Source organism: Limtongia smithiae (assembly GCF_038497785.1).
Source record: "Limtongia smithiae strain NRRL Y-17922 unplaced genomic scaffold V1518scaffold_15, whole genome shotgun sequence".
NCBI classification, from domain to species: Eukaryota; Fungi; Ascomycota; class Lipomycetes; order Lipomycetales; family Lipomycetaceae; genus Limtongia; species Limtongia smithiae.
Genome location: NW_027117636.1, coordinates 62,083 through 81,614, shown reverse-complemented (window position 1 = coordinate 81,614; position 19,532 = coordinate 62,083). Strand labels below are relative to the sequence as shown.

General features: G+C 56.7%; 8 protein-coding genes across 8 annotated transcripts; 4 read left to right on the top strand and 4 right to left on the bottom strand.

The window, feature by feature from the left end:
* Positions 1-100: 100 nt before the first annotated feature.
* V1518DRAFT_377810 (uncharacterized protein) lies at positions 101-948 on the bottom strand (the record flags this gene model as incomplete). The annotated part of the gene is made up of 3 exons (XM_066901591.1): positions 101-516; positions 573-755; positions 816-948. 3 exons carry the CDS (start codon positions 946-948, stop codon positions 101-103), a joined length of 732 nt encoding a protein of 243 aa, XP_066757252.1.
* A 261-nt stretch (positions 949-1,209) lies between these two features.
* V1518DRAFT_429639 (beta-lactamase superfamily domain-containing protein) lies at positions 1,210-2,924 on the bottom strand (the record flags this gene model as incomplete). Its single annotated transcript, XM_066906142.1, has 2 exons — positions 1,210-2,713; positions 2,779-2,924. 2 exons carry the CDS (start codon positions 2,922-2,924, stop codon positions 1,210-1,212), a joined length of 1,650 nt encoding a protein of 549 aa, XP_066757251.1.
* A 183-nt stretch (positions 2,925-3,107) lies between these two features.
* Positions 3,108-4,340, top strand: V1518DRAFT_422815 (DNA polymerase delta, subunit 4-domain-containing protein). Its single transcript, XM_066905541.1, has 2 exons — positions 3,108-3,781; positions 3,833-4,340. The coding sequence occupies exons 1-2, from the start codon at positions 3,385-3,387 to the stop codon at positions 4,048-4,050; spliced, it is 615 nt and encodes a 204-aa protein (XP_066757250.1). The 5' UTR covers positions 3,108-3,384; the 3' UTR covers positions 4,051-4,340.
* Positions 4,341-5,638: 1,298 nt separating this feature from the next.
* On the bottom strand, positions 5,639-6,457 carry V1518DRAFT_126717 (uncharacterized protein). Its single transcript, XM_066900712.1, has one exon. It carries the CDS (start codon positions 6,317-6,319, stop codon positions 5,822-5,824), a length of 498 nt encoding a protein of 165 aa, XP_066757249.1. The 5' UTR covers positions 6,320-6,457; the 3' UTR covers positions 5,639-5,821.
* Positions 6,458-7,944: 1,487 nt separating this feature from the next.
* Positions 7,945-11,578, top strand: V1518DRAFT_422805 (protein kinase). Its single transcript, XM_066905540.1, has 3 exons — positions 7,945-8,382; positions 8,433-8,560; positions 8,611-11,578. The coding sequence occupies exons 1-3, from the start codon at positions 8,147-8,149 to the stop codon at positions 11,502-11,504; spliced, it is 3,258 nt and encodes a 1,085-aa protein (XP_066757248.1). The 5' UTR covers positions 7,945-8,146; the 3' UTR covers positions 11,505-11,578.
* Positions 11,579-11,589: 11 nt separating this feature from the next.
* Positions 11,590-14,118, top strand: V1518DRAFT_126618 (uncharacterized protein). Its single transcript, XM_066900711.1, has one exon. The coding sequence runs from the start codon at positions 11,675-11,677 to the stop codon at positions 13,976-13,978; it is 2,304 nt and encodes a 767-aa protein (XP_066757247.1). The 5' UTR covers positions 11,590-11,674; the 3' UTR covers positions 13,979-14,118.
* A 1,223-nt stretch (positions 14,119-15,341) lies between these two features.
* On the bottom strand, positions 15,342-17,984 carry V1518DRAFT_422802 (uncharacterized protein). Its single transcript, XM_066905539.1, has 2 exons — positions 16,728-17,984; positions 15,342-16,663 (listed from the first exon to the last, which is right to left on the bottom strand). The coding sequence occupies exons 1-2, from the start codon at positions 17,938-17,940 to the stop codon at positions 15,606-15,608; spliced, it is 2,271 nt and encodes a 756-aa protein (XP_066757246.1). The 5' UTR covers positions 17,941-17,984; the 3' UTR covers positions 15,342-15,605.
* A 340-nt stretch (positions 17,985-18,324) lies between these two features.
* V1518DRAFT_422800 (uncharacterized protein) lies at positions 18,325-19,504 on the top strand. Its single transcript, XM_066905538.1, has one exon. It carries the CDS (start codon positions 18,648-18,650, stop codon positions 19,416-19,418), a length of 771 nt encoding a protein of 256 aa, XP_066757245.1. The 5' UTR covers positions 18,325-18,647; the 3' UTR covers positions 19,419-19,504.
* Positions 19,505-19,532: the final 28 nt, after the last annotated feature.

Below are 19,532 nucleotides of genomic sequence, written 5' to 3'. Positions count from 1 at the left end.
TAGCCGCATACAGGCACGATCTAATCTCTCCGCGTCTAGACCCGGCGCCGCAATCGGATCAAAGTTATCAGATCCGCGCCGATACCGCTCTCCTCTGCGTCTAACTCTTCCCCAACAGCGCCACCCGTGCGTCCATACTTCCCCACTTCCGCCGTACTTCTACATCGTCCGCACCCATGATCCTCTCCAGCACCGTCCACCCTTCTCCTCTCGTCAGCCCATCCACTGGCGGCGATCGTAACAGCACATGGAAGTGATCGATCTCCCGTATGCTCATCAGCACTGCCCAGTTCTTGAACCACGCGACGTCGCCCTTCGCCATACCCAGCGGCGCCCTGAACGTGCTCTCCACAAAGTCTTCAATCACTGCAGCATCCGCTGCTTCCACTCGGGGCTTCTCCCTGGAGCTTGTCGGTGGTTCGATTGTGTGGATGCGGAATTTGGACCACACCACGATATGCACCACACCGTCTTCAAACCCGTACGGGAAATCGTTGAACAGGATCTTGTAGTCGCCTGCTCTTTGGTCAGTGTCTGCATCCATCTCTCTGCTATACCGCGGTGATACGTACGTCGGTCCTGGAGCAAACCCCTGCCAACAGGCACAAGAAGTGCGGGATCAGGACCCCAATGCAACCGCTCCTCGAGCACGTAGTTCGGCACACTACCATACCGTGCAACCGCACCTTTCTTCCACATCAAGTATCGCCTTAGCTCCGACGGTACGCGCGTGAGCAACTCTAACTTCGCTTCCGCTACCCCCCCCCCCCTCGTCAGTCTCATCCACACCCACACACTCAGTCACGTATGCGCACCAATGATATCAAGCAACTCCGCCCATGAAAACAGTTTGAAATCCGCATCGTCCATGGTCACCCGCTCCGCGTCTTTGCCCACGAACAGCTCGGCTGGTAGTTCATCCGCAGACACCACTGCCGGCGGTGCCATGGCGCCTGCTGCGACCTCCGCTGCAGCCTTTGCCGCCGCCATACCTCGTCGCTCCCGCGTCTTTGTACTCTCCGCCGTCGCCACTTCAGGGTCTTCCACTGCCGACATGTTGGTGAGGTGTACGTACTTGTGGACAGAGCATTCGACTGGTGTAGGGCGCAATCAATTTGAGTTCTTGTCCTCCCAACTAGCTCCTTGGATCACCACAATAAGTACCCATTCATTCTACTCGTATATACAAACCCAAACACAAACTCCAATCTACCAAATCAGTGTATCTCGTCCCTGGATCCCGCGTATCGGACCCACACCCGCGCCCTCCCCGCCTTCCTCGACCGACCCTTCATCCCGCACGCGGTACGGCACCACGACCGTCCGTCCAAACTCTGCACCCCATACCGCGTCGCTCAATCCACACCGCGCCGCCTCGTTCTCAAGCCGCCGTTTTGGCTCGAGAAAGTACTCGTCCGACATTGTAAACGTGCCGTGGTGTACGCCGACCAGTCGTCGCGCGCCTAGGTCATGCATGATCTTGAGGGCTTCCTCCGGGTTCGTGTGGATCGGGCGTAAGTGGAACCGAGGCTCGTACGCGCCGCAAGGGACCAGCGCGAGTTCGCACCCTGGTCCATAGACCTGCGCGATCGCGGTGAACATCTCCGTCGAATAGCCCGTATCCCCAGCGTGGAACACCACCGGCCGCGAGTGATGCAGAATCATAAACGAGCACCACAGCGATACGTTGGTATCAAACAATCCGCGACCCGACCAATGCATCGATGGCGTGCACGCAATCTCCCACCCGTCCCCTTTTGTCTGCAGTGGCGCGCGATCCCACCACGTCATCTCCATCACCCTGAAAATCCCCCGTCTTGCGAGGAACGATCGCACGCCAGCCGGCACGATCCACGTCGCGGAGTTGCCAATCTGCCGCACCGCCGCGTCTTCAAAGTGGTCCGGATGGTTGTGCGACACGAGCACAAAGTCAATCGGGGGTAGCTCTTCAAGCTTGCACGGCAACTCGCCCAGCCGAGATGGACCGAAATGCGCGTGCACGAGGTGCTCGCCAAACACGGGATCGGTCAAGAAATTGGTCCCCCTACATTGCACGAGCATGCAGCTCTGTCCGATCCAGGTCACAGTCAATCGCTCGTCCTTAGCAGGCATCACGAGCGGCAACTCTTGCGCTGGGATATCTCCAAACCGACTCCCGCCGCCGATCGACGCTGGACCCTCGGATGAGGGCGGATACGGCACGCTGCCCGCGGAATCGCTTGCCGTGCTATCGCTCCCCGCGTCGGACACGAGATCCCGGCCTAAAGGCGACGTACCGGTTGCATGGCGGGAGGAGTTTACTGCGGTCCACGAATCTGTCAGCGCGGGACTGTCGAGCGCAAACGTAGCCGACGAGCCTGTATCCGAGGAATAATATATGGCGGACGTAACCGAACTGCTCAACCCACTCGTCCCCGCCGACGCAAGCGTACCCTCCAACACCCCACCGTCTGCGTCCGAGCCCGCTCCGGATCCCGACGTCGACGTGGTATCAAACAAGATCTCCATATCGGGTTTATACACCGGAATCATTGTTTTCAACAACGCGCGATCACGCGGCACTCCACCCCGGGGACTCCAGCGAATCACTTCAAACAGCTTCCAGAATATGAACTCGAAAATACCTTGCTCGCGGTACTCCGGGAACGGGTTCACGAAGCGCCCGCCGACGAGTAACACTGCGTACTGTTCTGTGGGGGAGGCAGAGTTAATGCTGGTCGCTATGTTAGCGATAGCTCACTGGAGGGATAAAAGGGGAACAGGTAAAAGGGGACATACTCCTCAACATCGAGCTCGCCCTCTCGTGCGCGCTTCGCGCGGGCGGCGCGGGTGGAGACGGCGTACATGCGTGCGTAGTTGATGTAGCCATAGTAGATCGAGTATGCTGTCACAAAGACAAGCGTGACGTTGGCCTTGACGCCCATTGGGATGAGAGGATTGAGAAAGTAAGGCAGAGCGGGGAGGAGAGGTGGGGAGTAGAGTGGTGCGAAGAGAAAAGAGAGACGTTGCAACGTGGAGTCTGCGGGTTTGTGCTCCGAGGTATTGCTGTGCCACATTTTGCTGTGCTACTTCTGCTTGTTGTTGTCCGCTGTAGTCTACTCTGTCGACTTTGCTCTACTACGGCCCACTACAGTCTACCACAGTCCCTATAGACCACGTCCAACGCCAATCCTGTTGCCGCGTTCGTCGCCGCCTTCCTCCAGCTCAACTCCAACGGCAGCCGCACCCGCCATCCGGTCACGTGGTTTAGTTGACTCCTCGCCCCTTCAGGCCTAGCGCGGCTCGCCTCCGCGCTCATCAAGCCCTGGCGTCTGCCGCCCCACCGGCTCTCCACCTTACTCCACGCATTCTACGTCGCAGCCACCACCACGGCTTCACACCACAATGCCTCCAAAGAAACGCGCAGCACCAACACAGCCCCGTGCGCAAGCGCAGCTCACAGATCAGTTCCGCCGGACAAAAAAGCCCGCAAGCGAAGCACGCGCACCATCAACACACGATTCTGCTGGCGACACCGCGCCGGCGACGGCGAACAAGAAAGTTGAACTCCCAACGACTATAACCACGCCGCGGCATGTCGATTTGTTGTCGGCAGTTGAGAGGGAGGTACCATCGCGCGAAGCGGCGCAGTTGCAGAGCTCGCTAAGTCGACGAAAGAGCTCGGGCGTTGCGCCGTCGGCGAGCGATGATGAAGAGGGGAGTGCGCCACCACTTGATCCAAAGGATCCAAAGTACGCTAAGTTCCTCGATGCGCAACTCGCTGACAGCATCTCCGCTCCAAGTACGTCCCCGTTTCCTCTCCATTTTCCTATGCTAATGTGCCAAACCATAGTCCACCAAGACGACTCCGACATCATCCTGCATATCCTCAAGAACTTCGATCTCACAGCATCGTACGGACCCACGGCGGGCTTATCGCGCCTCGATCGCTGGAAACGGGCCGACAAGCTTGGGCTCGCACCGCCGATCGAGGTGTATGAGATCCTCGCCAGCGCGGAGGGGAAGAAGGAGGAGATATTTAGGGAGGGGTATTTGTATGGGCAGATTTAGGTAGGCGTTTGGAATTGTGATTGATGGTTGATTCCTTTAAGGAGTACAGAAAATGGATCGCTTTTGGTAGATGATTGATACGGAACACATTCGCCGCGGAGTCATAGAGGCTCAGCAGAGCGAGGCGAGGGGTTTGTGCATTGTGGAACAATAATGTTCCGATATGTAAACCTTAATTGATAGGCGTACATAAGCCACCACCGCGTCATCGATTTCTCCATGCATCACAGTACGCCAGAGTGAGTTACGATTGGCAATCTTATTTCCGCGTATGAATAAAGTAGCCCAGCATCGTATTGCCACGCCGCAAGACTATGGCAGCGTCATGACGTGTGTACTGCGCCTGTACGCACTTGTGAGGCGCAGCGCGGCGCTGCCTTGACGTACGCGCGGCGCAGTACATAAATGTCCTCTATATAAACTGCACTTCCTTCCCCATCACTCGGTACATACACGTTACTGACACATACTTACACGTCAAATTCGCACCAGCATGAGAAAGCCACGATCCTTGTTTCCAAAAGCTCAAGCAGATAGCGCCGATCCGCTCTTACAACGGTATCTTGCCATCTGGTTTGCGGAGCGCGAACGACGGCTATACTCGTTGCACGTCGATGGAGCATCGACATCATCATCATCGTCGTCGTCCCCAAGTACATCTGTACCAGCATCCGCTACTTCTGCCGCATCAGCAGCAGCCGACGCGCAAGGCGATACAGACCTCCTCTACGTTCTCGAACAGCTCGATCATGAGTCCATACGACTCACTGCTTTACAAACCACCGCAGCGGAGCACTTGCTTGAGCACGCTTCTTCTTCTGCGCACATAAGCGATGAGGCGTTTGATGAGGAAGTGCGGCTTCAGATTGAGATTTCGGCGGTTGAGGCAATTATTGCGAGTTTACAGACTGTGGTGCAGGCACTTGTGAGCGCGGGGGAGGTGCACAGGAACGGCGAGGAGCGGAGGAGAGGCAGGGGGGATGAGGTGCCAGAGAGGATAGGTACGCCGCCGCCGCCGTATACGGAGATATGGGAACGGAATTAGTGGGCTATATATGAAATACACAATATTAAAAAATATATGTACGAGTACACGACTTATATAGAAAACGTACGTAGTGTGTTTTGGAAACCGAGCTGGCAAGCCGCCGACTCTGCGAGCGTATTGTACCCCTGTATGCGTTACTGTACCGCAGCGTCCGACTACGATACCCGGACAGGCCAGATATATCAAGACGCCTTCCTCTCTCTCCAGTCGCGTCACCGCAACCAAGATATAATATTTCTGCTAAATGAAGATTGTAAGGGATCGTATCTCGCGGTCAACCATGTTTCGTCCACTGTCTACCGTCGACTAATCAAGATACGCGCATTGGCTACTTCACAGCAAGGCTAAGTAGAGCATACGACGGATCTCGCTCAAGTGGAAGACAAGTGTTCGCCGGTCTTCCTGGCTATTCACAAATGGCGGATGATGAAATGTATGCCGTCGCAAGTACCACAGAAGCGCTCGGTGACTCGGCTGGACGAATTGCGACTGCTTGCTGCGACGAACGGCATGACCATGACGCAGGAGCAGATGGCGAAATCACTGCTGTTTGGAACTAGCACGCGCGAATCATGGAGCCCGAGAGAGATGAAAGTTTTGCTAAAGCTGGCAATGGCGGAGGCGAGCGAGCAGCATCAGGTCTTGTTAACGAAATTGTAGACAGTCGTCAATGTACGCCTTCGTTCAATGTGGTATTGGTACGGTTTTGACTGGGATCATCATCTAATTAGTAAAGAGGACGAGGAGGGGGATAACAACAATGACAACAATGGCGTTGATACTGAGGAAGGTTATCTGGATCACAGGATAGATATTCTCAGCATGGGGATGTTGATGAGATAATGCAGTTGGACTACCTAATCGTGGCACCATACAACGGATACGTGACCGGCGAAGACATCGAGAAGTTGTGGTAATCAACCTTGATGACCTTTGGACCAGCAAAGACTTCGTCGTGCTGCTCGAGATGCAAATCACAGAGTTGAGAGACAAGATGCGGCAATTCAAGCTGAATTCCTCAGTATTGTGGACTACCTTCTGCGGACCGTAGAAACTGTGATCAAGATCAGTAAGGACCACGTACACGGTCGATAGAGGTGCCACGACTAATATTGAACTAGCCGTCATTGCCGTCCTCGTCGCGTCCATCGCCGCCATACACTTGTAGTACATACATTGGTTGGCATAGCACATTAGAATACAAGCAGCTAGAATCAGCATGAATATGCAGATTGATAGAAATCTCCGTTTCAAGTCTTATTGAGCACAGCTTGTGTGTTGGGATCCTGTAGTAGTTGGTTATCTAACCTGTTGTGAGCGAGCGACAGACGAGGTCGTAGTCAGGCATTGAGAGAGGCCTGTAAAACCACGGCTATCAGACACCGCAGCTGGAATCCGTTTATCAAACGATCTCCATGCTAGTAAAGCTGATGACAACGATGGCCTTGAATACAACGCAGTTGAGGAAGAAGAATACTTAGATCGAACGATGCATTCTCAGCTCGCGAAAATTTGCGACGAGTGTGTTCGGTAGTGCAATCTGATTTCCATACAGCATGATGAGATAATCCAGACTTCCAAGGAAGTCGAGGCGTTACTTGACATAAAGCCGGACGATGATGGTATCAGAGACGACCTGAGTGCGGTGTTCAAGATGCACATTATCGAGTCAAATGACAAATTTCTGCAGTTGAACAGACAACTTCTCTCTCTGTCAATTGACTTCTGGACTCATTGGTATCAGTACTAACCAACCAAACAACTAAATGCAAAATGGGTGACTAGAGCAGTAATGCGGCGTATGTAGCCAAGTATCGTCTAACTGGTTTAGTGAACTAATTTAGCGATCAAATTTGCTAGCTACTGGGCGCCAACCGATTCAAATTACGGGTTCTGTACATGTTCCTGCAGGTTTTTAGACACTAACATGTAGATTATGTAGCAATGACTATGAAAGTCGCATGGATTTGTGGTTCTCTGTCAAGCTTCTGTAAGCGAAACTCAATACTCATCATGAAAGACGTCATATGTCCCTATCTTTCAGTCGGCTAGGTTCCTGTGCTTTCGAAGGACTGGTGGCATGTGGTTCCTTCATAGAGCCTTTTATTGAGCCAAACTGGGTCATAGGCAAAAGACAGGAGACTATCACAATCGACTTTCTGAATCATGAAGATAGGAGCCATAGTCATGCGAGTAACTTGACAGCCTGCTGGTTCTACATTAATGATAACTTGCAGAATCTGGACTGCATCCAACTTTAGCAGTTGATAGTCTTACAGAGATTACGGAGATATTTTCAGAAGCAGACATCGTAGACAGCGCAGTCCGGCATCGCTGACAGATGACAAGATCGATCAAACTGGTAGTATCGCCACCAGACCCGTTGCTGACATTCATGTGAAGTTTATATTTTGTCAGCCGCAGTATGGCGATTTGCTGCTGCTTCCTCCGATCCCTCTCGTTTCGTTGTATAATTGAGTGACGAATATACAGACATGGTGTTAGAAGAGTGCATGTACGCGTTGAAGAAGCCAAAAAAGTGGATATCAGTGGCTGGCTTTGCAGGCGAGATTCGCCTGTGCGAGAGAGCACGCGCGCACAAAGAGGCAAAACCCGAGTCGCCCGATCGTAGTCGACAGCGCAATCGAGCAGAGTATAAACCAGACAATCACGCGCAAGAATCAATGCATGCCGAAAAGATATCAAAGCAGAATAGATCGGAAAGAGTAGAGGTATGCGAGCGAATCGCGACCGGGTCGCGAGGGAAGTAGCAGACCAGGAACCCTAAGCCAGAAAGTCCGGCGTGGATATGCAAATCGCGACTCCTTCCCTTCTCAACCCCCCCTATCGCGCATTTCCTCTCCCCACCTCCCGCATACTACCAGATCGCCTGCCGCCAGTGTGCGCGCAGGACAGTTCGACCTCCCAATTTACCACTGACCTTCTCGTGCCGCCTCACCGCACCGAGAGGGCTCACACCCCGCGACTCCTTGCCACGCGTCCCGTACCCCCCTCTCGCAAGCTTTTCACCCACCCACATCCTCTACAATGGCGCCCTCGGGGACACTCCCTAGTTCCCTCGTGGATGATATCAAGCGCAAGATCGAGCGCGAGCGCTCGATGATCCAAGGCGCAAAGGCGCTGCAGCAGAGCACCAACAACCCCGACGTCAAGCAGCGCAGTCAGGCCGCCATGGAAGAGTCCCAGCGCAACATCCAGTACCTGCAGAGTCGACTGGACGAGCTCACGCTAGTGGAAAGCTCGCAATCCATTGCGCTAGCAGCGTGAGTATTCTGAATGCGTGTATCAAGATCCATGCTCACGCTCGTGACAGCAGTGCGGACGATCCCAGTACGCAGTACAACGAGTACGCGCCACAGCAGCGTCGCGCGCCTGCAGCGGCGACTCCAGTGGTAGCGCAGCTACCGCGGCGACTGCAGCCCGTGAACACAACACAGCTGGGTGAGTTGGTCTTGATTGGTGCGGTGATATCAGAGTTAACCACTGAATAGATATCATCCGGTTCAACTCACCGTATCTGGAGTTCCGCATCAAGAGCATGATGCATCAGGTCGCGGACAAGCTTATGATTGAGGACCAGTACAAGGCGGCTAGCGAGAAAATGGTAAAGCTGTACTCCGCCGACCGCGATCGGCGAAATCTGCAGGAGGCAAACCTGCAGCTGCAGGAGAGTCAGCAGAGGCTGCATCTGCTTGGCATGGTGAAGAGAAGGTATCAGGATATGCACATTGCTGCAGACGAGCAGGAGGTGCAGGATATTATGAGCAGCTCGAAGCTGCGACAGCCGATGACCGGTCATTTGAAGATCACCGTGCTTGAGATCCAAAACGCGGACCACGCGGCGACAAACACGCGCAATGGCACACATGACACGACGGTGCGGTTCAAGATCGATGATATCACGCGCGCGACCACGCGGCCCTCGCGCAACGACCGGTTCGCCGACCAGCCATTTGACTTTGTGGTCACTAACGCGAATGAGGCGGAGTTGACCGTGTACGACAAATCAGGAAATATGGATGTGCCAATTGCGATTATGTGGATTCGGTTATCGGATATCGCGGAGGATATTCGACATATGCGTGCCGAAGCGACCATGAATGGCTGGGGCGCCGCGGACGCAACAATGAATGCAAGCCGCGCGACGACGATGGGTTCCGCGGTGCCCGCGCCGTTAGGATCGAACGGCACCATGAACACGATGAACAGCAGCACCTCGAGTGGCAGCGCTGGCAGCGCTGTAACGGCGTCAAGTGATCCCGAAATCGTTGACTGGTTCGTGCTCGAGCCGACGGGCAAGATCAAGCTGTCACTATCATTCATTAAGAACACGAGTGGCCAACGACGGATGGATAACTTCCAGGGTCTTGGACGCCAGGGCGCTATTCGACAAGGCAAGCAGGAAGTGGACGAGGTTATGGGCCATCGTTTCGTGCCGCAGCAGTTCTACAATGTCATGCGATGCGCATTCTGCGGAGAGTTCTTGAAATACTCGAGCGGATACCAGTGCGAGGACTGTAAGCTTACGTGTCACAAGAAGTGCCATCTAAAGGTGGTGACACGGTGCATGTCACGATCGAGCTCCGATACGCTGAACGATCCGATGGTGAACCACGAGATTCCGCACAGATTCGAGCCATTTTCGAACATTTCTCCAAACTGGTGTTGCCATTGTGGCTATATTCTGCCGTTCGGCAAAAAGAACGCGAGAAGGTGCACAGAATGCGCACTGACGTGCCACGCGGACTGCGTACACCTTGTGCCGGACTATTGCGGGATGACAATGGAAATGGCCCGGAATGTGCTAGACACGATTCAAGCCAAGGCGGGTGCGCATCCGCCGCCAATGCAACCGTCGAACATGCAGCAGCGCATGCGCCAGGACGGCGCGGGCAGCGCGGGAGGATCGGTGCGGTCGGTGCGGTCACATGGTGCGAGTAGTGTGAGCACAACTGTATCCTCACCGTCGTCGACGTCAACGCAGCACACGCCACCCTATGGAGAGCCGCCGACGGTACTGCCGACGATCAAGACGGAGTTGACGCCAGCGGAGCGCGCGGCGGGCGCGGCGATGAAGTCGCGCATACCGCAGGATAATTATACCAAGCGTGTGCCGGTGCCGGATACCTCGCGAACGGAGACGCCGCCGCCGTCAGGGGGATCTGCGGCGGCAGCTGCCGCGGCCGTGTTAGGATCGTCATTACCATCGCCGTCGTCACCGACGCCTACCGTCGCGCCGCTTGTGCTGGCGCCGCCGAAGCATGAACGCCGAACACCTTCCCCGGGAAGCAGGCGGACACGCGAGTCGGCAGAGACGGCATCGCGACACAGTTACATACAGCCCGCGCCGACGAAAATCGCACGGCGACCGGAGCCACGGCGGAAGGTCGGACTGGACGATTTCCACTTCCTGGCGGTGCTCGGCAAGGGCAATTTCGGCAAGGTGATGCTTGCGGAGGCAAAGGGCAGCCGGAAACTGTACGCGATCAAGGTGATGAAGAAGGAGTACATCTTGGAGAATGACGGGGTTGAGAGTTTGAAGTCGGAGAAGTCGGTGTTTGTGATTGCGAACAAAGAGCAGCATCCATTCTTGCTGAATGTGCACTCGTGTTTTCAAACTGAGACGCGGGTGTACTTTGTGATGGACTACATCAATGGCGGCGATCTGATGTGGCATATTCAGAAGAATCTCTTTTCGGCGCGACAGGCTAAGTTTTATGCGGCGGAGGTGCTGCTGGCACTGAAGTACCTGCACGAGGCGGGTGTGATATACCGAGATCTGAAGCTGGACAACATTCTGCTGACGCTGGAAGGACACATCAAGATTGCGGACTACGGACTGTGCAAGGAGAACATGTTCTACGGGAGCAAGACGGGCACATTCTGCGGCACGCCGGAGCTGATGGCACCGGAGATCATTCAGGACCAGAAGTACGGGCGAGAGGTGGACTGGTGGGCATTTGGCGTGTTGATATATCAGATGATCCTGGGGCAGTCGCCGTTCAAGGGCAACGACGAGCAGGAGATCTTCGCGTCGATTCTGCGCGACGAGCCGATGTACCGACTGAACATGGACAAGAACACAGTCATGCTACTGCAGCAGCTGATGACCCGCGACCCGACGCAGCGGCTTGGATCTGGCCCAACCGACGCGGAGGAGATCATGCGGCACCCGTACTTTGCAGACGTGGACTGGGACGCAGTGTACGCGCGAAGTGCTGCGCCGCCATTTGTACCCGAGATCGAATCACGGACGGACACGAGCAACTTTGACAGCGAGTTCACGAACGAGGTGCCGGTGCTGACGCCAGTGACGACGACGCTGACGAAGCAACAGCAAGAGCAGTTCCGGGGGTTTTCACTGCCGCCGCTGGAGCCGCTGTAGTTTTACACTGGAGGTTGATAAGTTTCCACACGTTTTGTGGAGGTGTAGGATAAAATAAACAATGCGGAAATTCCAAAAAAGGGGCGCGTAAATGCTTTGTTGGCGGTGCGCAACTTATCCGCTCCCATCGCCCTCTCCCACCTGCTACCACCCACATCCACCCACCACCCATGCCCCCCGACGACCCGGTCCTCGCGGTCCTCGCCCGCGTCGCCATTGACATCGCGTACCTCGAGCGCACTGCGGGCGCGCGGTTTTTACTACTGCTCACCCCGCCCGGCAGTGTACCGCTGCTCGCAGCCTCACAGTGCTACTCTGACGCACACAACCACCATCTCCACCACCGCCGCTCCGTTGGCTCCACCACCACCACCTCCTCCTCCTCCGCGCTCCTCGTGCCAGATGTGTACGAGCATGCCGTACTTGGCGCGCCCACGCGTGACCAGGCAGCCGGCGACATCTGGCTCGACGCGCTGCGGCGCGGTGGTCTTCTCGGCGCTGGGATGCTTGCGCCCAGCGCTCACAGCGGTAGCACCCCGGTATCGCACGCCGCGGGGGACAGTACGCCATCCGCAACGGGGTTGTTGCCATTGCCGACGGTTTCTGCAGCAAGCACGACGACGAATGGGGCAGTGAACGTGCAAGCGGGCGCGGGGACGGCGGCTGCCTCATCTCGTGGAGCGCGGGAAGCGACGATGTCGCATGCACGGAGGCAGCGGCCACAGCCGCTGCGATTGCAGGCAGGCGAGGCCTTACCCGCGCCATTGCCGATTGCGGGTGTGCCGGGGAGTAAGAAGGCCGTGGTTAAGGTGTCGTCGCAGCCGACAGGGACGCCGGCGACGGGCTCGTTCCCGGCGAATCCGCGCGAGTACCGGCCGCTATTGACGAGTGACCATGTGCGTGTGACCGCTGCACTTGAGGCGAAGTTTAGGGAACTGCAACAGCTCGTGTGCAAGGTCGTCGCAAAGGCTTGGATTAAAGTGATCGAGCCGAAGAAGCAGACTAATCACCCGTACAACAAAGGCGACGAGTTTCGGCCGTCGTGGTGGCCGAAGCACGCTCGGCACAAGGAGCCGGATCACTTGATGAAGCCGGAGCGGTTGTTATTGCTAATTGCGATGCTGCGCTGTCGCAAGGCGGAGATTCGCTCTCTGCGCAGCGCGACGGCGGAGTGTGCGACGAATATACCGGCAGACAAGATGGAAATTCTGGAGGAGATTTACTACATCGCCGATATGGAGGTAAAGTACGAGAACGAGCCGGTGGTGATATGGACGATACCGCCGGAGAAGCAGACAAAGTTTCAGCCGTCGAATATTTCCACATTGTCGTTGGAGACGATGCCGGAGAACAGCAGTGGTGACGGTGACAGCACGTCGCGGAAGCGCAAGAGCGAGGAGATGGACGAAGATGACGCGGACGCGTCGCGGAGTCGGACGGCGAGTGCGGAGCGCTCACCCACAGAGGTGCCGATGTCGACCACGACAACGACGACCACGACCACGACCACGACGAGCGGAGAGGAGAGCATGGTGACGGAGGGCTCGTCGAGTTCGTCCTCCTACGGAACACAGTCGGCTGCGAGCCCGGCGACGCTCGCGGAACAATCTCTTCTGCTCGTGGAGCCGGGCATGCATCACCAACCGCCGCCGCCGCCGTCGCCGCCGCGGTTGCCGCCTCCCCAGATAGCGGCCGCGCAGGCACAGCCGCTGTCTTCGTCGTCGTCGTCGGTATCTTCCGCGTCGTCCTCCGCGTCGACTAGCTCCTCCTCCCCACCATCGGCGACGTACATGGTATACTCACACACCCCTATGCAATCCCCGTTGCCGCCACCGCTACCCTCCGTCGCGACTGCGTCGCATTCCTCATCATTACCACCATCTCTTCCCACCACCTCAGCCCCCTCGCCCTCCTCGAGTGCCCCGATCGCAGTCGCCCGCTCACTCTCGGAAGGACACCGCTACCAACCCATCTTCTCCACAATCAACAACGGGCAACAACACCCGCAACCACCACTGTCGTTGCCGGGGTATATCCCACACATGCAAGTTGCCCACTACGTGCCACTACCCCCGCCTGTCGGACATGGACAATCCATCCCGCGGCAACCGACGCTCTATTCCCATCAGCACCACCACCAGCAACACCATCACCACCAAGATCTCCCTCCGCACCACGAGCTCCCGCATTCACCACTCCACATCGCACCACCACCACCTCCTCCACCACCACCACCACCACCACCACCACAACAACAGCAGCAGCAGATGCAACATCTTCCCCTGCCGCAGGCGATGCGCATACACCCGCACCACCAGTACAAGCAGCAGCAGAGCGTGGAAATGGTAGTCGACTCATCAGACCTTGAAGCGTACGCGAGCACGGTCGTCGCTGACGTGTCGCCGTCACGGGTATCTTCTGGCGCGCTGTCTTCGGCTGGAGGTGGTAATGGTGGCTACGGCTTGAGTAATTAAGCGTGTGGGACAAGGTGTTGCATCTCGGAGTTTCTACGGTTACCGCATATATACCACGCCATTATCCTCATCTTTTTTGGCCATATATACCCCTTCTCCGGAGCGCCTCTGGAGAGACTTACGTTTTGTTCTCCCGATCGTTTTGCGGCGACCTTTTTTTGGTGTTGTGTGTTGGTACGGGGTTTGGTGTTGATATCTGAGGATGGCTTTTGTTCCTCGTTATTGGTCAACAAAACTGCCGGAGGAAGAGGGGGCAGTGTATAGATGAAGAGAGAGATGGATGACAACTGCGTCACGAAATACGATAAAACTTGCTACGGATATCGATGGTCGTCAGGTAGTGGGTGAACGGGCCGAGAATGGCCTCGAGTGCGGTGTAAGACTGTGCTGGTGTCGTGCTGGGTATGAGCACACGACTGCGAACAGGAGACCACGGACCGGCAGCCGTGCGCTGTACCCTTCCCGGATCCCAGACTTCCAATAACTGCCCAACTCACCTCATGATAACACGACAAGCATACTGCTTATTCGAAGCGTCAGTCCCTTGCCGTCTCCAACTCTCGCCCCCCACTGGAGCGATCACACAGCCACTGTGATCGTGATCTATAACCACTTCGCTTGTCCCTCTCATCGCAATCAGCCGCATCTCACATGCCTCCGCGTTGCTTGGCCGAGCGGTCCGGGCGGCGGGGCCATGGGCTAGTGGCCTAGCCTGAGATAAACGCCACCGGCCTCCGGTCACGACGACGCGGGCGGCTGCAAGGTTATCGAGACTACTAAGGACACGGGTGTATCGTGTGTCAGCCAGACTCTCGTATTTAGCGCATGACTATGCGACGGGGTAGTACGCGATGTGGTGTGACTCGTAAATGGCTGGTGCGGAGATAAGCTGATCGGGGACTTACTGTTTGACACTTCACGATCTTCACTTTCACCCCCCTTCCACGTGCGACTAGTACAAAGACGACATCACCGCCAGAGTGAATATGCCAGAAGACCACGATATCGTGATCGACTTTGGAACGCTTACCAACAAGCCCCTCATCCCCCTCTCTCCCTCCGCCCTGCCTCCGGGCTGGACAGTAGAAGACTATGCTCTCTTTTCGTCGTCTCATACAATGCGTACGCCACCATGGAGAATTGCCATTCACGTTTCAAAGACCTCCGCTGCCGGAGGTGCACATCATGTGAGTGAACACAGCGAAACAGGCGATTGCGAGTGCAGCTAGTCCCCTCTGATTTTGTTGACGCTGTTGTGCATTTTTGTGCTTACTTATTTCGGGGCGACGAGCGGGATTATAATCCGCGGCTCGCGCGAGAACTGGGCACAAAATGCCCGGTGTCAGTGGTATCAGCCGCCTGAGGACGATGGGTAATACCGATGTCATTGAGCTGTTCGCTAGATATAGATCTATGTTATTATTTATACAAGACAAACATATAAAGATAACAGCTATTTTTCATTCTTCATCTCGTTGTCGTGTGGAGAGATAAATATATTACAAAACCGCCATCCCGGATTAGAATACGCCAATAAATCAAATAGCAGTCGCGCCTTTATCCTCCATACATAACATGGCAAAATTTGTATATACACGTTTAGTCGTCTTCCAGCGTCCATCACTTCCTACTTCAGCTCGGAAAGCTCGCGCTCATAAAGTGCGAGTAAGCTCTCGTTCTCCGCGAGAGCCTTGCGTTGCGCGGCGAGGTCTGCTTCGAGTTTTTGTCGCTTCGCGCGAAGATATTCCCGGATCTTGTCCGAGTCGGTGCGTGAATCGGTGGTAGGGGGTGGGGAGGGGGTTGTCGTCATGGCTGGGGCAGTGGCGGTAGCTGGTGCGGGTGCAGCAGGTGCGGAGGTGGTGGATGAGGAGGGCCCGACGTCTGCGTTCAGGATCGACATGATGCTGTTTTTCGCGCGGGCCGCAGCTGGTGCGGGCGGAGTGTTCATCAGCGCCGGAGCGTGTGGTGTTTGTGATGGCACGGCGGTGGTCGATGATGCTGAGGCGAGCGTAGGCGAGTGCATTGGCGACTGAAGCACCGGCACCGTGTCCTCACTCGCAGCCTTTCGTTTCAGCGTCACAGCCGGCGTTTGCGTGTTCGCCTCCGGAGACGGTTGTCGTTGTGGTTGCCGCAAAAACTGCAACGGCGGTAACCGCGTGCTCTCTTCAGTCTCCGTGCCAGGCGACACAGGTGGCGGGGGGGAGTGCTCCATTGCCCCGAACCTGTGAAAATGGTATCCGGTCGTGGTCAGTGGCCCAGCGGACGATGATCTAAAAGCGCCTGTGAAGTCAATTGACGGCGGCGGCGGTGGCTGGTCGGACCAACTGCTGGGCACGCCGCCGGTCACAGAGGAGATGGCTGGAAGATGGCGATGGTCGTGCGTCGAGCAGTCGTGAGCGTCGGTGCTGGCGGAGGTTGCAGCAGTGGGCTCGGGACGTAGGCGAATCTGGGGTAGCCGTACAACACCCGCGGCGTCGTCGTACTGGGAGCGGTTCTGCTGCTCGTCGTCGGAGTCGTGTGCTGTCGTGGGAGGCCGCTGCGGAAGAGGTTGAAGCTGCTGCGCCCCCGGCTGCACTGGGGGAAGGGACGACGGGGTCACCGGCGGCGCGACTCGTTTCCGGCGCTTGATAACAGACTTCTTCATGGCGACGGGGCGATGCACGCCGTGTAGTTTAAAGTACAGGCCTAGACCGCAATGTCAGTGCACCGTCACGTGACATCGAACACTCCACAAACAGGAAATACTTACCACACGCATTGCAGATCGTGTGTCCGACCTCGTCCCGACGCCAGAGAGGGGTGATGGTTGTCCCGCAGTTCTGGCACGCGACCACGAGGTGGTCCACGACAGAGCCGGGGGGGGACAGACCGGCGTGGTCGCCGGGAAGCATCGACATGGCAGGTGCGGCGGGGAGTTGCTGCATGGGAGCCGGCGTCGGTTTTGCTGTGGTGGTTACTGTGTTGCTGTCGTAAGATGTCGTCTCGGACTGTGTCGATGTGTTTCCTGTGAGCGTTTGCACGCGGCCGGGATCAGCAGAGTACGGCCCTGATTGGTAAGTCGTCGCCATCTGCGCAACTTTCGCCACACGGTTATTGTACGCGGGACACCCACTGCAAGCGCGCGAGCCTCCGGTGCCGTTGCAGTGTCCGTCGCCGGGACAAGTTCCCGGCACGCTGAGATCAGTTGCGACGAACATGTTCACCGATCCGCTGACCTCCGCGCCAGACGCAGAGAGCACCGCGGTCGACCGCGAGATCGCAAGCGGCATGCTGTTCTGCGGCGCGCGCTTGAGGTGGACAGGCCGCGCGGTGTTGCGCGCTTTTAGATATAGGCCGCACGCATTGCACACTGTCGTGCCGTCGGGCGCGCGGCGCCACAGCGGCGTGCGCGTAGTGCCGCAGTTGCTGCATACCTGCCCAACGGAGTCGATGGCTACTTGCGGGGCGCCGGCAGGCTGTGCGGTCTGTGGCGGCTGTGCTGCGACGTGGGCGACAGGAAACTGTGGTGACATTGGGGATGCCGTAGTCTGGGCTTGCGCCGCGTGGTGGCCCTGACCGGGGTTGTCCATGATGGTATCCGTAGGGGTCGACGAGCGGGAGGGCGTCGCAGATGCGATGCGATGCGAGTCTGGCACGGGATCTTGCCCTCTGGATGGCGGCGGAGACTCGACCTTCGTCAGCGGACAGGGTGTCTTGTCTGATGCGGAGGAGTTGGAGGCGGCTGCGGCGAATACGGCGGCGATGAGCGGCGAGAGGAGTGACGAGGAGGATGTGGTGGTCGAGTGCGACTGCGAGGACTGCAGTGAAGCGAGTGTTGCAGAGGGGGCAGTGGACGACGCGGCCGGGGGCTGCGCGGCAGCAGCGAGAGGGGGGAGTTGGCGGTGAAGGGACGGGTGCTGGCGGTGAAGGGGCTGGTGGAGATGCGGAAGCACACGCAGCGGCGGGCTGAGCGTTCCGGGCATCACTGTAGCGGCATGGATGGTAAGGAGAGGACAGAAAGAGGGAGAAATCGGCGAAGAGGAGGAAGTACGCCGGCCAAACGAGACAAGTCCCGCGAACTGTGAAGACGATGAGCCGCGGCACGTGTGCGCTAGGCCGCTTCTAGGGCTGACAATCAGCAACGTGCTCATTGGCCCATACTTAGTTACCCCGCCAGTGGCGCGTAATCACACTGCTGCTGATTGGCTATCGCCGCGATCTGATAACTGCCTCGGCTGTCTCCGCGGCTTTTAGCGCGCGTCGAAGATCTGATTACAGCGGGACCGGCCCGTGCGTGCCTGGCCAGCCTTGCCCGTCTTGGGTCTAGGCTCTGGCGCTGGGCCTAGCCGCGGGGAGTGTCAGAGTGACGGAATTAGAAGGTCTCGATGCGGACTACTCGGTCAACTGTTGAGTTGAGCGCGCAGAAGAAGGGTCTTGGCTGTCGCCGTTCAGCGGCAGCCACAGGGATCGACCTCGCGGCTGCAACGGCAGCTAAGCACTTTACAGCGCTGACATCACGTGAAATTAATGTCACGTGATTCTTGTCATGCTGCAGTTCTCTTAGCGCACTCTGCCGTCCCAATTTCAGGCCACTGGTTGTCTATTGCCCACTAATTGGTACTTCTTACCCGCCTCAGCCCGCGATGAGCTCCATCTCGAACATCGCGAACCTCACCACTCCACCAATGCCATGGCCACCGGCATCCGGGCCCTCTTCGCGCCAAAGGAATATGCCGACCGCATCCAGCACCCATACGCCATATACGTGCATGACAGGCTTAAATGCACAGTGTGTGATCTCTACATAGATGGCAACCGGCAATGGGAACCTCACACCGGTACGGCAACCCATCGGGCGGCCGTACAGAAGTATAAGGACGTGCAGCAGCGAAAGGCGAAGCGTGCGCTTGAAGCTCATGATGAGGACGGTGCACCGGTGAAGAAGACAAAGGGCGTGGCAAAGGCGGATCAGGACGAAGGTGGAAAGCAGCTTACTACTACCGTCCCTGAACCCCAAGCAGAACCAGACATGGACGCAGAATGGGCCGCCTTCCAAGCCGATATCTCCGCCTTCGACACCGCTACCGTCGCAGATACCCTCGAGCCTACGGTTGCAGCAGGGCTTGTCGCTTCAGCGCAGCCGTCACATACCGCAGTCACTGTGCCGCCGGTATCAACGTCCCGTGAGGCAGACAACGATGACGCAGACGAGATTATGAACAGCCTTGAGGAGCAGTTTGCAGAGCAGAAGGAGCTTGAGTCGCGTGTGCTGAAACTCAAGCAGATCCGTGAGCGGTTACGGCAGAAGCACAGGCAGCAAGCAGAATCTGCAACAGAGGGCCAGACTAACCAGAGTAGGTCTGGCCAAGCAGACAAAGATCAAGAAAATAGCGACGATGACGATATTGAAGACGACGACGATGCCGACGACGCCGATGAGTTTGCACTCTGGCGGCGGTGATGTTTGTAGCGAAGATGTAAATACAATGTAATAGTAGTACATTGATAATAATAGCCAGAGAACAATGCGCAACGCCGCACTTCGACAAGTCTTCACACCTCGATCTTCTGAATC

What these genes read in the sequence shown, in the direction of transcription:
- V1518DRAFT_126717 (XM_066900712.1), bottom strand. Translation starts at nt 6,319, where the DNA reads ATGCTGATTCTAGCTGCTTGTATTCTAATGTGCTATGCCAACCAATGT.
- V1518DRAFT_422802 (XM_066905539.1), bottom strand. Translation starts at nt 17,940, where the DNA reads ATGCCCGGAACGCTCAGCCCGCCGCTGCGTGTGCTTCCGCATCTCCAC. An exon ending in CACGATCTGCAATGCGTGTG is followed by an intron (nt 16,664 to 16,727) that starts GTAAGTATTTCC and finishes ATTGCGGTCTAG; the next exon opens with GCCTGTACTTTAAACTACAC.
- V1518DRAFT_126618 (XM_066900711.1), top strand. Translation starts at nt 11,675, where the DNA reads ATGCCCCCCGACGACCCGGTCCTCGCGGTCCTCGCCCGCGTCGCCATT.
- V1518DRAFT_422815 (XM_066905541.1), top strand. Translation starts at nt 3,385, where the DNA reads ATGCCTCCAAAGAAACGCGCAGCACCAACACAGCCCCGTGCGCAAGCG. An exon ending in TGACAGCATCTCCGCTCCAA is followed by an intron (nt 3,782 to 3,832) that starts GTACGTCCCCGT and finishes GCCAAACCATAG; the next exon opens with TCCACCAAGACGACTCCGAC.
- V1518DRAFT_422800 (XM_066905538.1), top strand. Translation starts at nt 18,648, where the DNA reads ATGGCCACCGGCATCCGGGCCCTCTTCGCGCCAAAGGAATATGCCGAC.
- V1518DRAFT_422805 (XM_066905540.1), top strand. Translation starts at nt 8,147, where the DNA reads ATGGCGCCCTCGGGGACACTCCCTAGTTCCCTCGTGGATGATATCAAG. An exon ending in CAATCCATTGCGCTAGCAGC is followed by an intron (nt 8,383 to 8,432) that starts GTGAGTATTCTG and finishes CGCTCGTGACAG; the next exon opens with CAGTGCGGACGATCCCAGTA. An exon ending in CGTGAACACAACACAGCTGG is followed by an intron (nt 8,561 to 8,610) that starts GTGAGTTGGTCT and finishes ACCACTGAATAG; the next exon opens with ATATCATCCGGTTCAACTCA.